The sequence below is a fragment of the Cupressus sempervirens genome, chromosome 10, assembly GCF_028749045.1.
Source record: "Cupressus sempervirens isolate cs-2001-9-10 chromosome 10, ASM2874904v1, whole genome shotgun sequence".
In the NCBI taxonomy this organism is placed as follows: domain Eukaryota; kingdom Viridiplantae; phylum Streptophyta; class Pinopsida; order Cupressales; family Cupressaceae; genus Cupressus; species Cupressus sempervirens.
The window spans coordinates 97,167,767-97,189,853 of record NC_143127.1 but is presented as its reverse complement, the minus strand read 5'-3'; the positions used below and the strand labels follow the sequence as shown (position 1 = coordinate 97,189,853).

Genomic DNA, 22,087 nt, shown 5'->3' with positions numbered 1-22,087 from the left:
GCTGAACAACGTCTGATACGAACAATGTTATCTATATATTTGCCATTTGTTGCTCACTCAAAAGAGATGAAAATAATAAAGTGGCGTGCGTGGCATCTACAAGATGATTCACGTAGCCCAAACTTTTGCATGACTGCCTCGTTGCATGGCATTTTTACACGTACCTCTTACTTCCACTCTCATACATTTCTACTTTATTGATCTTGAAGGGCAACTGCACCACTCATTTTCTTTTGAGAAACCTTCATCTGGGTTTATAAGGCTTTCATCTGGTTTTTTCTAGGGTTTCATCTAGCTTTATAAGGGGGTTTTATCTGGGTTTTATTAGGGTTTTATCTGCAATGGCAGCAGAGAAGGAGGGATGGAGAAGCAATGTGGATACACATTATATGAAACCAGAAGATGTGGAGAAGATAGGGGCTCAGAAGTCAAAGAGGCCACCAGGGCAGCATCCAGGCAACATCCTCCATCCACGTGGACGGCTAGGATTGAACAAGTATAGCACTCTCACAATGGCTGTTGCAGGCATTGCTGTTGTTGGTGCTATTGGATGGGCCTCTCTTTTAGTTCTCAAGAAGCCTGAGAAGCCTCCTTCTGAAGTTATTAAGTCCACTGTGGGTGCTTCTGATTCTCGTTGAACTTAAAGATCTCTGCCCAGTGAGCACAGCTTTCACTGGGAGTTTTAGATCCAGGAGTGATTAGAATCCATGGATGTTCATTTGTGGCTTGATTTCATGTGTTTTAAATGGTTTTTGTCAAGTTATGTAAGTATTGTTTTACTGGGTCTTATGAATCAAATACAAAATTTTCGTTGATCAATCTTAACAGCCCATTATGGTGGAGTTTTGTTGTCCCTAAGAATCCATTAATTGGACCATTCTTTTGATTTGGTTTGATAGTGTTTAAGATGACGTTTTGTCAAGTTATTTAATTATTGGTTTACTGGGTCTCATCAAATATAAAATTTTCATTGATCAACCATGATAACAGCTCATTATCATGGAGATTTGTTGTCTGGTGGATTGCATTAATTGGGGCATGCTTTTGGTTTGGTTTCAGGTGTGTTTTTGTTGTTTTGTCAAGTTATGGAAGTATTAGATTAGTGGGTCTATTTCAATCAAATACAAGATTATCATTAATAAACCATAACAGCCCATCATATGACCGGATCATATGGGTTTGAAAAATAGGTTTGTTTACATGTTAGTGCTTTTGTTTTGGTTACAAGTGCCCTTTTAATGGTGTTTTGCCAACTTATGAAGCATTGGGTTATTGGGTGCTACAAATTAAATACAAAATTATCATTGTTCAATCCATGGCAGCCCATTGTCATGAAGATTTGTTGTCTGTTGGACTGGATCAGATGAGTTTGGAAAATAAGTTTGTTTCCCTGTTATGCATTATTTGTGTCATGCATTGTTATTGGTTTCAAGGGTTTTTTAACGGTGGTTTGTCAAGTTATGTAGTATTCGGTCTTATGAATCAAGTACAAAATTATTATTGATCAGCCATAACAGTCCAATATCATGGAGATCTTCTGTTTGTTGGATTGGAACAGATGAGTAGTTCGGTCGTTGCTAATGCTATGGATTTGCTAAATGCTTTTATATTGAATTTTCTTTAAATACTTGGAGCCTATCCATGCCAATCTACTTCCTTGATCCCAGTTAGATCAGTGATGAATAAATGGGTGATTTTTCTAATGGTAGTTTGGGTAAGGAAGGCTGCTAACGGAGGTAAAATTGTGGCTGATATTTGGTTTGGTTGTAAGGCATTGTTCCATTAACTTTAAAGGAGGGAAAATGAGTGGGTTTCCCTGTTTTCAATTAGTTGGGTCGTTGCCAGTGCTCTGAATTTGCTAAATGCTTTTCTTTTGGATTTTCCTAGACATATACTGTAACCATGACAATCTTTTTGTTTTTCCCATCTGAGTTGGATAAGTGATGAATAAATTTTTATTTTTATTTTTTTTGTTCTGGTAGTTTGTGTAAGGAAGGCTTCTGATGGGGTTTAAATTACAGCTGATTTTTTCGCACTGTGAAATTTCCTTTGCTAGGTACTGACAACCAAATTTTCATTTCTTAATTTTATTAGTATTGTAAAGAAATAATAACCTCTTCGTTCTACGATAAATTAATGTGAAACAATTCAGTCTAGAAATGCGAGTTAAGAAAGGATAGTTGTTTGACATGATGTTCTAAAATTTTAGAATTTGGGTTAAATAAATGAGGGTTCGGTTCTATGTTGATTAGCCTTGTTTAGGAAATATCATCACTATGTTTGGATAAGTAGAGTTTGTTGAACAGTTATTTTGTTTGATCACGCGGGTTACTTGTTTCTTTAAAAAAGCGTATTAAAACCATTTACCCTAGATCAACATGGGAATCCCTTGCTTGAATGAAATCAAATGAAATCAACATAGGAATCTCTTGCTTGCATGAAACCAACAATCAATTATCTCGGTGGTATGATTGATACTATATTATCACAATACACTCCTTTGACTACAAAATAAAAAGTCTCAAAGTTGACAAGCTTATCTTAAGAGGGTCATAAGATTTATCCTTTGATGATCACCTTAGATGGAGAGGAGATAGAGAGGACCAATCTCTACACCGAATAGATAGTCAGGACTCCTAGATACTGATAGATGAATACAAGTATCTACACCAAATAGAAACGACTAGACATATGGTGAGGACATCCATCAATGGAATAAAATTGACCTGCAAACCTACATTATCTTAGGCAAAATTAATCCAATTCCCTATACAACATGAGAATCCCTCTCTTGCATGCAACCTACGTGGTATGGATGATACTCTATCACAATACACTCACCTAGGTATGGATGATACTCTATTATCACAATACACTCTTTTTTCTTAGGAGGGTAACATGATTTATTCTTTTGGTGACCACCTTAAATAGAAAGGACCTAATCTCTACATGAAGTAGATAGAGTGGACTCCTCTATGTGCTAGAGGAATACAAATCTCTACACTAACATGATTTATTCTTTTGGTGACCACCTTAAATAGAAAGGACCTAATCTCTACATGAAGTAGATAGAGTGGACTCCTCTATGTGCTAGAGGAATACAAATCTCTACACCAAATAGAATAAATAGAGGAATACAAATCTCTACACCAAATAGAATAAATAGAGTGGACTAGTCTAGAATAAATAGAGGAATACAAATCTCTACACCAAATAGAATAAATAGAGTGGACTAGTCTATGTGCTAGAGGTAGAGGAATAGACTAGTCTATGTGCTCTACACCAAATAGAATAAATAGAGTGGACTAATCTATGTGCTAGAGGTAGAGGAATAGACTAGTCTATGTGCTATACACCAAATAGAATAAATAGAGTGGACTAGTCTATGTGCTAGAGGAATAGACTAGTCTATGTGCTCTACACCAAATAGAAATAGATAGAGTGGACTCCTCTATGTGCTAGAGGAATACAAATCTCTACACGGAATACAAATCTCTACACCAAATAGAAATGATAATTTTATCTTAAGAGGTTAACATGATTTAAAATCTTCTTTTGGTGACCACCTTAGATAGAGAGAACATGAAATAGATACACCAAATAGAAATGACAATATTATCTTAAGAGGATAACATGATTTATTCTTTTGGTGACCACTTTAGATCAAGAGGATCTAATCTCTACATGAAATAGATAGAGTGGACTAGTCTATGTGTTAGAAGAATACAAATCTCTACACCAAATAGAAATGACTAGAAATGACTAGTTTGTATGCTAGAGGGAGGTCCAAACTCTTATATGTTTCCATATACTTGTACTTGGCTTAGTATTATAAGTAGAAGAGAGGTTCATAATTCAAAAGGAATACAAATCTCTACACCAACTAGAAATGACTAGAAATGATTATTTTGTATGCTAGAGGGAGGTCCAAACTCTTATATGTTTCCATAAAATTATATGCTTGTACTTGGCTTAGTATTATAAGTAGTTCAGAGAGGTTCATAATTCAAAAGAAGCAGATCATAGACCAAAAATGAATAATCCAGGAGTGCCTATACAAATTTTTATAATTACGGAATTAAGTATTTTAATCACATCTAGAATTGCATATAATCAAGACATCATGGTCTTGAATCAACAACCTTAAGTAGATATGAAGTATACAATAATTAACTCAATTTCCTTTGCCTTTCTATTCAAGCACATTATGTAATACATATAAGTTATTTTCTTATCTCTTTCATAATCATTAATACCTACGAAAGAGAAAAGGGTTAAACAAGTAATGAAACCAATACTTAGCCTAACATACTTCTCCTCACAAGGTTTCTCAAAAGACATTACCAAGTATATCCTAAGAAATAAGAACCATCTACTAGCTAGATAGTATTATTGATAGTCTACTGTCATAACACACTCTTTTAATAGATTTAATCTTGAGTAGATAATCTTATCTTAAGTGGGTCACGAGATTTATCCTTTGGTGACAACTTTAGATAAAGAGGATTAGTATATGTGCTAGATGAATACAAATCTATACACCAAATATAGAGGAATAGATGAATACAAATTTATACACCAAATAGAAAGGATTAGTTTGCAAGCTAGAGGAATAAAAACCACTAACTCTTCCTTTGTAGAGTTCAAACTCTCATCCATTCCCATTAAATTTAGGGCTTATGTACTTGGCTTAGTATTATAAGTAGAATAGAGATTCCTAGTTTAGAGCAAGAAGATCATAGATCAAAATTGAATTATCAAGGATTGACTACCCTCTTATAGTTATTTGATTAAATATCTCAATCACATCTAGTAATTACATATAAAAAATAGATTATGGTCTTGACTCATCACATTCCCATAAGTAAATACCAACTACACAATAGTTAACCTAATTAACGTTTACTTTTTTCTTTTTGTTGAACCACATTATGTAATAATCTCTTTTATAACTCTTGCATAACCCATTATTACTCATTTTGGTCTCATCTAAAGCCTATTACCCAATTAGATCTCATCAAAATCCTATTAAAGAGGAAAGGCTTAAATAGGGAATAACACTATTACCCAATTAGATCTCATCAAAATCCTATTAAAGAGGAAAAGTTTAATAGGGAATAACACTATTATCCAATTAGATCTCATCAAAATCATATTAAAGAGGAAAGGGTTAAATAGGGAAAAACACCAACACCTAGCTTGATGTAGTTCTCCTCACAAGGATTCTCAAAAGACATCTACACACAAGTTCTCATAATCAAGTATTACTTAATTCATGTTTTTATTTATAAAGAGCAGCAAGAAGGTCCTGACCCGTGGTACAAATAACATATATTTAGAGACATTGTTAAAAAATATATTAACAACACCTAGTGATAGACATCCAGAGAGACATCAACTAAGGTCCAAATGTGGAAAACTCACCAACCATAGTCCATATTGCTAAGGATCAACATCAGACAAGTCCTCATACTAGTTGCATTCTTAAACAAAAAACAAGAACAAAGAGAACAAATGATCGCTTTAAAACTAATAGAAACAACCCAGTCATAAGAGGAAAATAAACAAATAGGGGAAATAAATTATTCCTTAGAAGGCCAAGAACCCAACCTCAGGAAATAGGTAGTTTATTATTCTTTCTCCCTCATAGTTATAGGTCCATAGCCAATAGAACCACTAGTTTAGGTCAACCTTCCCGAAAATCCTCTACCTTGCCCCTACAAACTACCTTCCCACCTCAATAGAAAAGGGGTCCTCAACAATAGCAGTAGGGGGAAGAAAGATCCTAAAACCAATGTTAGGGAGAGAAACTCCCAAACATCAACCCTATCTTTAATGAAAACCAAGGTACCTTCCCCTTTAGCAAAATTAACCTCCACCACCAAAAACACGAGAATGAGCTCCACCTCTATAGGAGTCAATCTCCCAATCAAGATCATGGGGAAACCAACTAGAAAACTCCAATTCCACTTTGAAGGAACACCCCAAACCCACAAGAGAAGAATAGAAGAAGCATTCCTCTCAGCATAGCTTTCTTCCACCTTAAGAACAATGAATCCCAACATAGGGATAATGAGGAGGAATATAATCCTCCAAAGTACCTTTTTTTGAAACCACTCCACCTTCCAATCATTGATCAAATGAGGAGGAATGCTCAACCCATTATCAACAACACCCACATAACATATCACCACCTTAATAGATGATATCTCCGCCTCAATAAGAGTTGTGCACATAATAGACAACAACATGAACTAATCCTCAAACAAAAAAGCTAACCAAGGGTGCTTTTGAAACCAAAGATGAGTCTTCATCTCTATCAAAACAACAACCACCTAGTAACTAAAAGTAAGGGAAAAAAAAAAGCCCACCTAAGAAACTAGGCAATATTGATGCAAGAGTATCTTGGGTTGCTTTGTAATCCTGCTCTTTTTTTCATTCTAGTAGTTTTAACCAAGTTCCAACAGTGTTAACTGAGATGTCCATTGTTAACTAAGTTTCAACAGTGTTAACTGAGTTGTCTAGTGTTAACTAAGTTCCAACAATGTTGACCAAGTTGTTCAGTGTTGACTAAGTTCCTATAGTGTTTTACCAAGTTGTTCGGTGTTTACCAAGTGTTCCTTCATGTGCTGAGTGAACCTATTATTTTTCTAATGCTCAAGTCCTTCTTTGACCAAGTTTTCCTATGATTGGTTCTTAGTATGAGTCAACTTATGTATCTAATTTGGATCATGAATTTAATGATATGATCTTGTCTTAAGATGAGTACAAACCATTTTGAGGTCAACCTTTCTATTATGTAATGATCTAGAATCTTCTGTAAGTCATTTTGGAAAGTATAAGTAGAGGTATTTGGTTTAGTTTAGGGAGAGACTTAGAGAGACATGTTTCTAGAATTGCGAATTTGAACCTAGATTGTGGATCTTTAAGTTATATTTTGTATCTAAGCATAACCTAGAAGGCCTTACAGTGGGGCATGTATGTTGCTAACTTGATGAATCAATAAAAGGTTTTTGTTCTCTCTATCTCCTTGGTGTTGTTTTCTATGTGTTTTCTTCTGTTGTGTTTACTTAGCAAGGAGGTTGGATAGTTAGGAGTGTCTTTGGCCCTAGCTCTTCAATTCCCTCCTTACACCAAATATCCCCTACAAAATCATGAAAGAAGCATCAAGGCTCGATAAGAAGGAAGAATGGAGAGATCCATAACTGCAACCACTAACACACCAACAATCCCCCAAATCTAGCAAACTCAAAAGTGGAACACCCCTAGATGTACCAAGAAGGGGGAAAAATATGGCTTCCCATATGTAATAAAAAATACCTTCATGTCCAAGTTCCCCATTGTTCCTAGGGAACACCAAGAACTAACAAGAAAACCACTAAAAGGGCATAATGAAGATACCCAAAAATGCCAACCAATAAAACAACACAAGGCCCCTAGATCTAGATACACCAACAACAAAACACACTTGGATGCATCATGGAGAGGCATGAAACTGGTGTCCCAAACTCATAAATAGAGAGGCCGCTGCTAAGGGAGACCCCCCATTATCCCAAGGGAAACACACAAATACTAGAACTGGAGCTCTCTCTACAAAGAAACACACTAGAGAAAATGACATCCCTTTTCCCAAAGAACCCACAAGAAAATGCCAACCAAAACCGCCTCTTTGCTGCTAAATCCACCTATAGTTCACTACAACACATAGCAAACCACCGAGAGGTAGGCCCAGGGGGGGCTTCCATTCATCTAGCTCAACATCTTTCGATTCTCCACCATCACCATCGTTGGATTATACAACATTTGAAACCCTAGTTGCACACATCACCTTGCTCATGCTCTCCCCCATTCTACTCCCCATTACTTAATTAATGTTGCATGCTCCAACAAGGCTCTTTTATACCAATCCCAACATTTATTTTCTATTTTGGATATGTTAATAATCTCATCACAATTACTAATATGGAAAAATCATGGACTATAACTTCTCGCTTATGGACATCATGATCTTAAATTATACCTTTCCACAATTACCTTTCCTAAATCTTTGCGAGAATTCGATAGCACTTGTAATTACTTATCAAGGATATTGAAGCTAGAACATTTGGTAGGTCCTAAAATCAATACTTCACTTGAGCCCATTGGGCTAAATTTAAAGTTGGATTGGTTCCTTGCATGATAATCACATATCTCAAGGGTAACATATAATTAATGCCACTCTATAAATGATTACCTTATGACAAGGAGTCTTGTATTTTATTAATGAGTACACATTGAACTCTATAAACCTTATTACCCATTGAGGACATTATAAAATTCCAATTAGAGTCATGCATAGGTTACCTTCTCTAATTTCTAATGCACTTTAATAATACACGATCAATTTTACCATGCTTAGTTGACCAATACTATTATGTTTATTAGTTTCCATTTGAAAAGGTTACTCAACCCCATATGCCCTAATGCAAGAGCACACTATCATTTTACACCAACGCAGGAGTACACTATCATTTAGAGTTCCCCTCAAGATATGAGATGCTATATGTATTAGTGTTAAACAATTATGACAATTATTGTATCATCTTATATTGAGGTCAATAGAATAAAAATTCACATGCACAATTAACTCTACTTTATAACATATTTCATATCAAATTTCATATTGAATCAAATAAAAGTAAGTTTCCTTATTGTCGAATAGCATTCATTTTTCTAATGTTCAATTGTTTATACTATTTAAGGCAACTAAATGCTCACATCATAATATGAGTCTTGTTAACTTCTTAATACATTTTTACATTTAGTATTGCCAATATGACAAATCTTGAAAACCTTAGTTATTATTATTTATTGGAATTAATTGTTAAATTTAAGTAGACTCCAACTCAAGTGAATAATATTAGCTTATAGTTTATTTTATCCTTTGTACAAGTGATCACATTTCATTATAGATTTGATTTTAAGTAAGGGACAATCATCTCATAGTTCTATTCTATAATATTTCCTTCACGTTGGTCATTGTCAAAGTATTAATAAATGATAATCACAAAGAAGAGAAACTCAAATACCTTTGGATTTTAGACACTTCCCTGAAAAATAAATTTATCATTCAATTTCTGGCAACAATATGAGGACTTCAAAGAATTTCCTTTCGTCGCTATTAAAATCACATACTAAATAAAAATCATAACAATTAACAAGTCTTAGAGATTTAATCACTATATTAGGTAAATAGAGTTTGTGGAGTACTTATTTTTGTTTGACCATACAATTAGTTGTTTCTTTGCAAAATTAATCCTACAAATTGTGGATATAATATTTTTCTCCCCACCTACCTCTAGTTTAGAATTTATTCAGCTTTACTAAAAGAAGGATAAATTTTTTAGTAAGACAAGAAGAATTTGTTCAACTTAATTTGTTCAAATAAATAAGTTTTGCACATAGATTTTTTCCTATGTATTCTAACAATCTCTCAAATTTTAATAAAAACAAAAAATTGAGGCCAGCTATCTCTCAAATTTAATTTAAACAATCCCTCAATTTTTTTTTCCAAATATCTTATTTCTTCAACCTTAATTCATGAATATAATATTTTAATAAATAATTAAATTGTTCTTTCAATTTAAAAGGATGCCACTTCTCAAATTTTATGGAGAAAGTAGCCATATCTGTATTTGTCATTGTATAGAGTATAATTTAGAAAACAATGAACAAATTTAAATTTTGTTAATACTTTTATTTTCATTCTGATTTACATTGCTATTTTAAAACTATTATGAAAATGCATATTTAAAAAGAGAGAAAAAAAAGATAATTAAAAAAATAGTGAATAAATATCATTAGTATTTTTATTTTCATTCTTGGCCAATGATGCCATTATAAGCTATTATGAAAATGCAAATTTAAAAAGATAGAAATCTTTGAAAAGACAATGACATTGAGAAAATAAATAAAGATTTACAAAGTTCGAATGTGTGATTTGAAATTAGTGTTCAAAGTGTGAATGGAAGATTGACCTTTTGTATTTGACTTTTCAGCTAAATAACTCTTGATACAAACTTTTATTTAATTATTAATTGTGAGTTATGCTTTTTAGTTAAATTGGCTTTCAACAAAACATTACAAGTACTTATCTATTGAGAGGAACAAAATAAATGAAATTGTATTTATCTATTTAAAAAATTATGTGAAAAATAAATAAAATTGTATTTATCTATTTAAAAAACTGTGTGCAAGTTTGAAATTTCATATATGATAGGTTGAAAATATATTAGACCATATGAATTGACAACCAAGATTTATATAAGACATAACACAACGATAAATTGTGAGTTTGTTATATAAAATGTCTTAGATTTCATATAAATATTACTATTTTAGAAAATATTAATTTATATTTATATTATATATTGATTCAATATTTAAATTAAAAAAACATTAAATTAAATTCACAATCAATATTTCTCTTAAAATGAAATTCAAATCCTTAAATCATATGACAGCTAGGGCATGTATTTATCTATTTATAGGAATAGATAAAATTCTAAATATGCTTTGTACTTAACTTACTTGATAACTTGCATGCATTTATCTATAAGGGGATAAAGAAAAATATTCATCTATAAAAAAATGAAATAAAGAAAAATTCTGAAATATGTGTTTATTAAGATATAGGTTTGGCAGCGGGAATATGAGTGTAATAGGCATATGTAAATTTTTAAAATTTTAAATTCTTTGGTGCACTAAATTGAAATTGTGAATAGTAGGCATTCCAATTTTGACCTAAAAATGGGTATTTGCAATTTCATTAAAATAGGTGAAATTCGAATATGTATTCCTATTCTAATTTTATTGATTTTAGAAAACATAAATTTTTGGGTCCGTGAATTCCCTATCAAATTCCAACTGAACCAAACAAAAATAAAAATAAATATTCTTATTTTCTATTCTACAATAACAATTCGAAAATATGTATTCCTATTCCCATATTCTTATTTCCACAGGTAGTTAAACTTACTTGATAACTTGCATGCATTTTATTATCTATCAGTGCCACTCTTTGTAATGACATGCATCATTTAGATTACTATTATCATGAAAGATGCAAATTAGGGAAGAACCTAAAAATAGTTGGGCTATGAGTATATAGAGGCGAGTTTGAAAGAAAGCCAGAGCAATACAAAAGTCACATAAATTGGTTGGGTTTGAAACAAAGACAAGCAAAAGGCAAATCTTTTGCAAGAAGAGAAAAAGATATGAACTTCAGGGGGCGTTTCCGGGCGATTACTTTTCCTCTTGAATTGGTCGATGTTTCAAAGGAAGAATTCTGGTGTTATGTGGAGGACCTTCACAACACACGCCTGCAAAACCAGGACGAGGAGCTCCGTTCACTGGAGCGCATTTTATGCAGAGCAAAAGAATGGGTTAACATTTCCCAGCAGGCCAGATCGGAAAATAAAAACTCCGTCAGAATGTTTGAGCCGTGGAATTATAATTCTTCCATCTCAACTTTCCAGAAGATGGAAAACATATTCGGCGCCGTTATGGACTACTTTGACCAGACGCGGGTTTACAACAGGAACATTCTGCCGCCCACGAGTGTTGACACCTACGTGGTCTTGTGTTCGAATCCCACCAGTACTGCTGTTCGACCTGTTGATGTGGTTTTTGTGCAGAGGGAGGAACCTACGGGAGAATCTGTTCTGGATTTGGTGAACATTTGCCATGAACATGCCCGGCGAGAGTACGAGTACTCGTTCGGCCTTCAGGGAGATAGGGATTCTCGTATGAAATCGGGGTTAAGGATGTGGAATTTATACAGACGGAAGAATATTGATGTAGATTATTGGAAGTCTGACTTATGACGGTTGACTAGTCAAATCATTAAATCTACAAAATTAGAGGTTTAGCATTTTAATTCTATTTTGTCAATTTTGAAACAAATGGAAAAAATTTCAAATTCATATTTTGAAAAAGCCAATTCGTAATAATAAAAGATTAAGAAGGTTTGTTTTAGAATTATTGTCGATCCAATATTTGTTTGTTTATTTACCTCGTATTCTACACTGCCATCAAAGGTGTGGTTGCTTTTATAATTTGAATTCTGGTTTCTCAAAGTTGGTTCAAAGACAATATAGAAGAATATTCAGCTTTTCCCACTTTTTTGGTTTATAATCTTTTAATGCTGAATTGTAGTTTATTGATTAAAAAATAAAAGCTGAATTATTTGTTTTTTGAATTGACTAATTTTTCAAAAGATAAATAGATATAACTATCTCAATTTTTTAAGATATAAATAAAAGTTAAAAGCTTTGATACATTTGGGTATTTTATATATAAATTAAGAATTGGATTAGAGTTTTAATATATAGTAATAGTAAAATTGAATGAATAAAAAAAAACACTTTAATTCATTTGGGTTATATATATATATATGTATATGAAAAATGATCACAATTATGTTAGAATTAGAACTAGGGTTAGGATCAATATATATAGAATTAGGGTTAAAGATATAAATAAGTTACAAGATTAAGTTGTAATGATTAAGACATGATGACTAGTGTATTAGTTTTAACTTTATTTATAGTAGTTGGATATATGGTTAAGGCATTATAATAAAGATAGGGTTGGGATATAGATAGAATTAGGGTTAGAGATATAAATAAGTTTCAAGATTAAGATATAATGACTAGTGTCGGATTAGTTTTATTTATAATAGTTCGCACTATGGTTAATGCATTATAATAGAGCTAGGGTTGGGATATAGATAGAATTAGGGTTAGAGATATAAATAAGTTTCAAGATTAATATATAATGATTAGTACTAGATTAGTTTTATTTATAATAATTGTTACCATGCTTGGCACTATGCTTAATGCATTATAATACTTCTAATTTTTAGAAGAACTATCATTCAAATTAAGGTTAGAAGTACTATGAACTATCATTCAAATTAAGTTTAAGATTAGGGTTAGAGTTTAATGTTAGAGATTGGATTATAGTTAATTTTTTTTGAGGATGGGAATATAATTTTTTATTTGACGATGGATGTGATTTTTTAATTTGCATCTCTAATTTTTAAACCAATTTGTTAAATTTTTCTAATAATGTAACTATCTTTCAAAAGAATTTTGCACTTCTTTGATGCAACCCAATAATGAAATTATGTAATCTAATAAAGAAATAATAATAAAACAATTGCAATAATAAAAAATGGAAATTGGAGCAGATTTTAAAAATGTGAAACATGCAAAATTTGTGAATAAAAACAAGCAACAAAGCAGACATTCCGAACCTTCCAAGAAATTGACATTTTTGGTGACTAGTCCGAACCCTAGTTCTTAGGCACTTCATAAACATCTAGTGCTTTAGCCACAACCATCACCATGAGGCCCTAGTAGAAAAGCAGATAAGTTTGGGAGTCACTACATCAATCCTCCTTTCAATCTTACTCATTCTTAGATTTACAGTTAGTGGTGAAGACATTGAATCCCTTTTTGGCCCTAATTGGGCATAGTGAATTACACTGAAGGAGAATTACAATCATCAGATTAGTAATAAAAAGTCACGCGTTACCATTCAAGAGATATCAGTAGAATCTATTAAGAGGTTAGGGTTTCGACTAGTGGAAAAATTGAATGGGAATAATAGAGCTAGAGCCAAATTGGAAACGAATTAGGCCACTACACTCCAAGTCTCATCGGATCATAATAAGGCAAGTAAGCTTCCATTAATTCCTCAAACCATTAAAAGAGATGATTTCCCCAAATTAGGCAACACCTCTACTCGGAAAGGCTTTTTCTCTAATATCATTTGCTCCACTACAAGCTTAGACAAACAAATTCTCTTTTTTAATCATACTAAATATGCAACCCAAAATAGATTACCCCTGTATCCCCAGTAGATAAGATTTCTATTTGAACCCAATGGAATTTCCCTCAATATTCGTGAAGCACATCTTAGAAAGATAGAAAATTCAAATCCCAAATCATCTCATAACCCTTCTAATATATATATCCCCCCCATCGTAGGAATGGTATCTCCAAGTCTCCTATACATTCCTCCAGTCAATCCCACATAGCTCCTCGCCCCTTTAATGATAAAATTGAAGAATAGATCTTGATTATCAGCAATCAGGACAATGAAGATCGCTAGTAGTAATGTCAGAATGTTGGTGTATTTGCATTTTGGAATGGGCCAAAACAAAAGATGATCAATCTCATTAATTGGTTAAATGAATTCTATAAAAATTAGATAAATATATCTCACCACTCTGATAGATTGATATATTATATACATTGCAGTGATGAATATGTTAAAAAAGATTTCCTATTTGTCTCTAATTGTTATTTTAAAGGTTATGTTGTTAAATTCTTTGAATGGATTCCAGATTGTAAGGAAGAATAGTTAAACTTCCCTATGCCAACCTGGATTTCCTTTCAATCCCTCCCTCCTAAACTTATGCATGAAGAGATTCTTAGGAAAATTGGCTTTTCAATTGGTAATTTGATAGGAATGAATTCTTCTTATAAATATTGTAATATTGTTAAATTCTTGGTCAACTTTGAGAATAAAAATCTAGAACTCAAATTATAATTAAGAAAACCAGGGGAAGATCATAAATGAGATAGCTCTTTTGGAGCCTATTTAGGTTACAACTAGGAAAATAGTGTTAGAATTGGAGGATGGTAAAATCAGAATAGAAAAAACATCTCCAACTACAACTATGGGGATTAGAAACATTTTTATACCTATCTCTAAGGAAGTTCAGAAGAGAGAAATAGAGACACTACAAGATGCAAAGGAAAAAGAACCTCAAAGAAAATAAGAGGAAAAGGTTTTAATTCCAGATAACAGTAAATAAATTATTCATTTGTTAGATTTGAAAGAGTGTAAAGGCACTAGTCTATAGATGAATTTAGATCTTACCTGTGAAGATCAAAGCTCCAAAAAATCAATAGAAGAGAAGAAGGAATAATAGAATTTAATATGTCTAATAAAAGGATGCTAAGGACGGTCAACAATAGCAGAAGACTAAACAAGAAACAAAAGAAAACATAGAAAGCTAAGAATATAAAAGCAATAAGTGGGAAAGAAATACTACCAGAAAAGGAATTCAACTCTCAGGAAAAAAAGATCTTGGTTAATATTAATAACACTCTTGAAGAAATAGAAAATAAATGTCTTTTCTCTGATGAATCTCTAGAGTGAAGAAATGTTAAATGTATAAAATAAATAATGGAAACTCCACAAAAAAAGATGGAAGAGCCTGTGAAGGAGATCATAGACTCTAAAAAAGAGGTAATAAAACTATTCACCAAATTTTGGTAGACACCAACCACAACACAAGAATCACCTATTTATAACATCAGTGAGCACAATGTAAGGGAGAAGGATCAAAGTAAGATAAAAGGAATTATAACACAAGAAATTCATGACTTCCTGAATAATGACTCATCAAAGAATGAAGATCTAGAAATGGTAATTTTAGATGAGGTAGAGAAAGAGAATTTGGAATTATTAATCGATGAATTGATCCAAGTTTTTAACTTTGACAATATTGATAAAAGTAGTGACTTACAGAAAGAGGATTCAATACAGTGAGTTATGAAACTAGGTAGAGATAATTACACCTTTGAAGTTTTGAGAAGAGATATGTTAATCATTGAGGATGAAGATAAGAGAAGTAAACCTTTACAGACAACTAAATCTAGAACAATAATAGGTCAAGGAGATGGTAATGATTTGGGCAAAACATGGAGTATACTAGATTTAGCACATAATATACATACAAATGATCGGATAATCCTTGCAGAATAGATAATGAAAGAATTAGAAAATGAAGAAAAAGTTGAGAAAGAAGGAAAACAATCTAAAAGTGCTTTAAATGCACAAGATAATATAGAGAAATTAGGTATTCTGATGAATCAAGAAGGGAAAAATACCCCTAAATATGGTAGATTGAAAGCTAAAAGAGGAAGGAATTCTCTTAAAGAACTCAGAGAAGTAGATGGGCAAGCAAAAGAACAACAAAAGATTAGTTAGTTACTTAATCGAGGGAAGGGGAAGAACCTTCCCAAGGCAGCATGTAGATCACTACTTAGAATGTAAGGGGCTTAAATGCACCTAGCAAGAAATGCTTACTAAAACATAATTTAAAACAATTTGATTATGATTTATTATTATGTTACAAGAAACTAAACTGAATAAGGAAGAAGGAATTAACCTAGAAAATATATTAATTAGTTGGAACATAAAATTACATGAATCGAGAGGAGCCTCCAGGGGATTAGGAATGATTTGGAATCTTAGAAAAGTAATTGTAAAGTACTAAATTCAAATATTTCATGGTTGAGTAGCATAATTAAAAGCATAAAGACTAACTTACAACTCATTTTAATAAACATATATGGATCGATCCATAACATAGATAAAAAACTTATATGGGAAGAAATAAATCTATTTATAAAAAATTACAACAATGAATGCATTCTTATAGGTGGAGATTTTAATACTATCATGAATATAGGTGAAAAATTTGGAGGCATTGAAAAAATTTCCTAAGCATCTATGGAATTTAAAAATGGATAGACCTTAGCAACCTATTCAATATTCCTATTAATAACGTGGTTAGTACAAATGGAATAATAGAAACAAAGTCTTTTCTTTTATCGCTGAGAAACTAGGCAGATTCTTTCTTAAAGGCGAACTAAGTGTACATTAGAGTTAGATATTCAAGCCTCAATTAGAACTACCTATAGTAGGATCGAGTCACTATCCTGTTAGAATTGAATTTATTGAACCTACTAAAGCTTTCAGAAATCCTTTTAAATGTGAAAAAATGTGATTTTTAGACAAATTTTTTATCGAACTCATAAGAGAATGGTGGAATCAAGGCAATTTTAAAGGCTCCAAAATGTACCTATTTGTGTCTAAGATGAAAATGATTAAAGAAAATGTATTTAAGTGGAATAAAGAACAATTCAAAAATATATTTAAAGAAAAAATAGATAATGAAGAAAGCTTAAAAAAATTAAACACAAAATTAATTAAAAAGGTATAAATAACGAGAACTTTTTTCTAGAAAAAGAACTACTTGCCAAGCAAGAAAACATTCTAGCAAAGGAAGAAGTCTTTTGGAGGAAAAAATCAAGAGAAAAATGGCTAGAAGAAGGAGACCGTAATACAAATTTTTTTCATAATAGCACTCTGCACAACAGAGCTAAAAGAAAAATTATAAAAATTAAAAACTCGTTAGGCTCTATCATTGAAAATCCTGACAGTATAGAATTTTTTTTTGTAGATCATTTCAATAATCTATTAAATAATATTGATAGTTTGAATATGATAGCTCAAGAAAAAATGCTTTAAACCATACCAAAAGTGGTGTCTATAGAAGATAATAAAGCATTAAATTCACCCGTATCTCTTGAAGAAGTCAGATCTATGTTATTTAACATGAATCTTGACAGTTCTCTAGGTCTAGATGGATTCTAGGCTTTCTTCTACCAAAAATGTTGGGATATTATTGAAATCAATCTCTGGAAAGCCATTGAAGCATCAAGAAATGGTGGATCATTACTATTAGAAATTAATAATATGTTTCTCACCTTGATACCCAAAAAAGACGATTTTGAAAACCCAAGGGATTTTAGACCTAAAGCTCTTTGCAACAAAATTTAAAAAATCATATCCAAAATTTTAGCAAATTGAATGAAATTGATTCTCCCTAAGCTTATATCAGAAGAAAAAATGAGTTTTGTACTAGGAAGATCGATTCTAGATGGGATACTCATTATACAAGAAACATTACACTTAGCCAATAAGAATAAAATGGCAAGCATGTTCATGAAACTAGATATTTAGAAAGCATATGGCATGGTCGATTGGAGGTTTCTATGCAAAAACTTAGAAGCCTTCAGATTCTCGCACCAATGGATTGATCTTATCTACCAATGCATCTCAACAACTAAAATTTTAGTTCTTATTAAAGGAACTCCCGAAGGCTTCTTTGACACATCAAGATGTATAAGACAAGGAGATCCCCTATCTCATTTCCTATACATAATCATGGCATAAACCTTTGGTAGAGCAATTTCTAAAACTCACACTGACGAAAAAATAAGTGGAATTACCATAACTAAGAATGTTCCTAATATAACCCACCAAAAATATGCAGATGATACCATTCTTCCAAGAGAAAGTACAATAAAAGAGGCCCTAAACCTCAAGTCAATCATTCAATAGTATATGGAAGCTTCAGGTCAAAGAGTGAATGCTGAAAAATTGGAATTTTTTTACATTAATACCAAACCTGAAATAGAAAAATAGATTTTTAATATAATGGGATATAAAAGAGGTACATTCCTGTGTAAATTCTTAGGAATAGAGCTAGAAAAAGGTATTAAAACTAATAAGGGATGGCATAGTATCCTTGATAGAATGGATAAAAAGATAGGAGTTTGGAAAGATAAATGACTCACAAAAGCCAGTAAAGTTACAAATATCAAAGCAGTCTTATATACCCTCCCAACCTACCCCCTATCTTACTTACCTCTATCTAAAAGAATTAGTAAGAAGTTTGAGGTAAAACTCAAAAGCTTCTTTTGGAATGACACTGAAGAACATAAAAAAGTGGCTCTTATAAAATGGAATAAATTATGTAAACCAAAGGAATCAGGAGGTCTAGGCATCAAAAAGTTAAGTTGGAAAAATGAAGCATTAGGGGCCAAACTAACTTGGTGACTATTCATAGAAAGAAATAAGAAATGGGAAAAATATCTATATAAAAAATATCTAAATGCAGCTGATCCTTACTCCTTGTTTAGAATGAGGATACTTCCTAAAGGATCTGAAAGCTAAAATTTTATAGTTAAAAGTAGATCCCTAATTAGTAAATATCTTACTTGGGATGTTGGTAATGGTGATGGAGCTCTCTTCTAGGAGGACTCTTGGGATGGCCATCCCCCAATGGATAACATGGGTATCCCAACTACTCTTAATGATTGATTAGTCAAACTCTGGGGGTGTAAGATTAGTAATTTTAAAACTAAAAAAGATATCAATGGTAGTATAAGTTGGGAATGAAAAACTTTGGATAATATTGACTTGGAACCAATAGTAAAAAAGTTTTATGAAAACATCATTCATAAGAGGAAAATAAAGCAATTAGTGAGAAATGACAAACTTATATGGGCAACATCAAAAGATGGAAAGTATAACGTTAAAAATGGATATAGAGTAATCACTCATTCCCAAAGGTGGGAAGAAGTTAATACTCCCCTTAAACTTTGTTGGGACACTTCCTACCTGCCAAAGGAAGGCTTTTTTCTATGGACTGCCTCCTAGAATAGGATTCTAACTGATGATAGACTCAAAAAGATGGGCATTGAGGGCCCCTCAAGATGTGTACTATGTAAGCATGACAATGAAGATATTGATCATCTATTATATAATTGTCCATAGACACAATATTGTTGGGAATGCCTCCGACATATGCTGGGCTAGACTACTCCTTTTCCAGAATCTCTGGATGATCTTCTTAGGGGATAACCAACTAATAGTAGTTGTTGTATCTATGGTAAACTTTATAATATTTGTACATCTATCATTTTTTGGGAAGTATGGAAAGAAAGAAATAGAAGAATATTTCACGATCAAGATATGAATGTATGTGAGCTTACTAATAAAACCAAGGCCTGTATTGTTGAAACCTTAAACTCTCACCTTAATCTCAAAAGAGGAAGAATCATTTTCACACTAGGATGGTCTAATGAAAAAGAGTTGGAAAAACCTAATTAATCCCCTGCTTATGTATTAAAAAAAGAATAAAGAGGTGAGGGACAAGTGTAGATGGATTCCACCCCCTAGTGGTTGGACCAAATTAAATTTTGATGGAGCCTTGAGAGGTAATCTTGGTATTGTTGGAATAGGGTGCATCATTAACAATGATTATGGAAATTAGATTGCTAAAGGGCCAAATCTATAGGATCAACCACTAACAACCTCGCTGAATTAGAATCCCTTAAAGAAGGTCTCCAAATTTGCCTAAATCTAAGTATCTCAAAACTTAATATTGAAGGAGATTCACAGATTGTCCTAAATTCCATTAGGAAAAGGGAGACACCAAATTGGGTTTTAAATTCTAAAATAGAAGAAGTTCTAAATCTCATGGACCTCTTCAAAGATATTCAGATTCTACATATTTTCTGGGAAGCTAATAAAGTGTCAGATTAGTTAGCAAATAAGGGTGCTAATGGTGAAAAATATCTTAATCTATAATTATAAGTAACTTAACCAAAAATTGAATAGTCTAATTAACCAAAACTAGATAATGTAACTCTCATTAATTATCCCTGATGGATAATTTAGATAATAAGGATACTAATGAATATAACTTTTAGCTGCATCATAACTTTTAAAGATTTTTTTTATCTCTTTGAGGAAACCAAAATCCAACACATATTTAGAGAAGGAAACCTAAAAGCTGATCATTTAGCAAACAAAGGGGCAGATGGAGAAGGAATTATTAGTATTTAATCAAGACTTTTAAAGATTTAAAAATAATAATAATAAAGGGTTGTTAATTTAAAAATAAAAATACTTACGACATTAGTACTTCCATATCTAAAAGGAAATCATTTTAAGAATTAGGAAATTAGTAAGTTTATCTAGAAATATTTTTTTGAATCCTTTATGTTTTTATCCCTAGCTCTAATTTTTCTCTTGACCTCTTTTTTGCAAATTTATTTTGTAACTTCCAACCTATGTAACCTCTTCATTATCTCCCTTAATTTTCCATCATTGCTTGACACTAGGTATCATTGATAAGTAGGAGATAATTTCCACAGCAAGTTGAATTGTGATATTGCTATCAGGATTTAACTATGTGATTTTTGAGTCAAACTCATTGACCCATGTTTCATTCAAGTAGTTATTCAACATGAATCCATATCTCATGAGAATAAATGGAACACTTAGAACTCATTGGATCTAGGTCTATCATTAGTATACCGTTTTCCTTTAGCTGGCATCGATAGATGATGTCAAGTAATCTCAACTCTTCTAAACTTTTCCTTTAAGATGATTAGTTTTCTATTTAACTTCATCTTAGTTTTTGCTACTTATTTTGCCTCGACTTTGTTGAGCTTGATTTAGCTATAGTATTAGTATGGAGACCAATACTAGTTTATTTCATGCCTCAAAGGTTTGTACCATGGCATTTAGAGGTAATGTTAAACCAGAAAGATGTAACTGTCTTTTAAATCCTGTGGATGACATGATTAGGATAATTGTTAATCGTGTCTTAGGGGAAGGTGTTTTCAATTATGACTTCTCTTGGAGATCCAAAAATGACATTGTAGGTTCCTTTATAGGATGTCTGGCCAGAGCCAAAGTGGAGAAGTGGTTGATTATCATGTTTTTCTATAATCTATTCAATCTAACTTGGTGTGTAGGGCTTGAAGAAGCAATTATGAGTATAGATGAGAAGCTTAGAATCCCTCTGCCAAATCTTTACATGACGCATCTACCTAGAAGCTTCAAGCTATCCATTGTCCCTAGATGACCATCTTTGGTAATATGAGAGAATGCCTTATTTTTTCAAGAGTGGCCAAAAATGGAAGCTAGTATCCATTTTCTTCTCAGGTGGAGAGGGATTATAGAAGATCATAGCAAGGCCTAGCTTAGGCATTATCTTAACATCTTCAATTCCTATATTCAACCGAGAATGGAGCTCAATAACCTAGAAGCTTTGGATTTTTGTATCTTGAATATGGAAAAGTCCAATAGGGAGAAAATCTCCTTCAAATTTTTGTTGAACTTCCAAACTAAGAATCCTAAGGACATAGCGGAAATCATCATGGTCTACTAGAAAAAGGAAGGTTAAGTTTTTTGGCTTCTCTTACTAGATAGTTTTTTACGGATGTTGAATTTTGATCATCTTGGCTGCTAGATGGAGGATTTTCGCTTCTTATTCCTCATTTCCTTCCTTGTGGCTTCTATGTATTTTGAGCGATATCAGATTATGTCTCTAAGTTTTTGCCTTCTTCGTTGTTTGGTCCTGTTTTCTTTTTTGGTCCCTTCA

The 22,087-nt window shown here is 32.3% G+C and overlaps 1 protein-coding gene across 1 annotated transcript; it reads left to right on the top strand.

Moving 5' to 3' along the window:
* The first annotated feature begins 226 nt into the window (after positions 1-226).
* LOC149532753 (uncharacterized) lies at positions 227-819 on the top strand. Its single transcript, XM_089805014.1, has one exon. It carries the CDS (start codon positions 342-344, stop codon positions 636-638), a length of 297 nt encoding a protein of 98 aa, XP_089661140.1. The 5' UTR covers positions 227-341; the 3' UTR covers positions 639-819.
* Positions 820-22,087: the final 21,268 nt, after the last annotated feature.

What these genes read in the sequence shown, in the direction of transcription:
- LOC149532753 (XM_089805014.1), top strand. Translation starts at nt 342, where the DNA reads ATGGCAGCAGAGAAGGAGGGATGGAGAAGCAATGTGGATACACATTAT.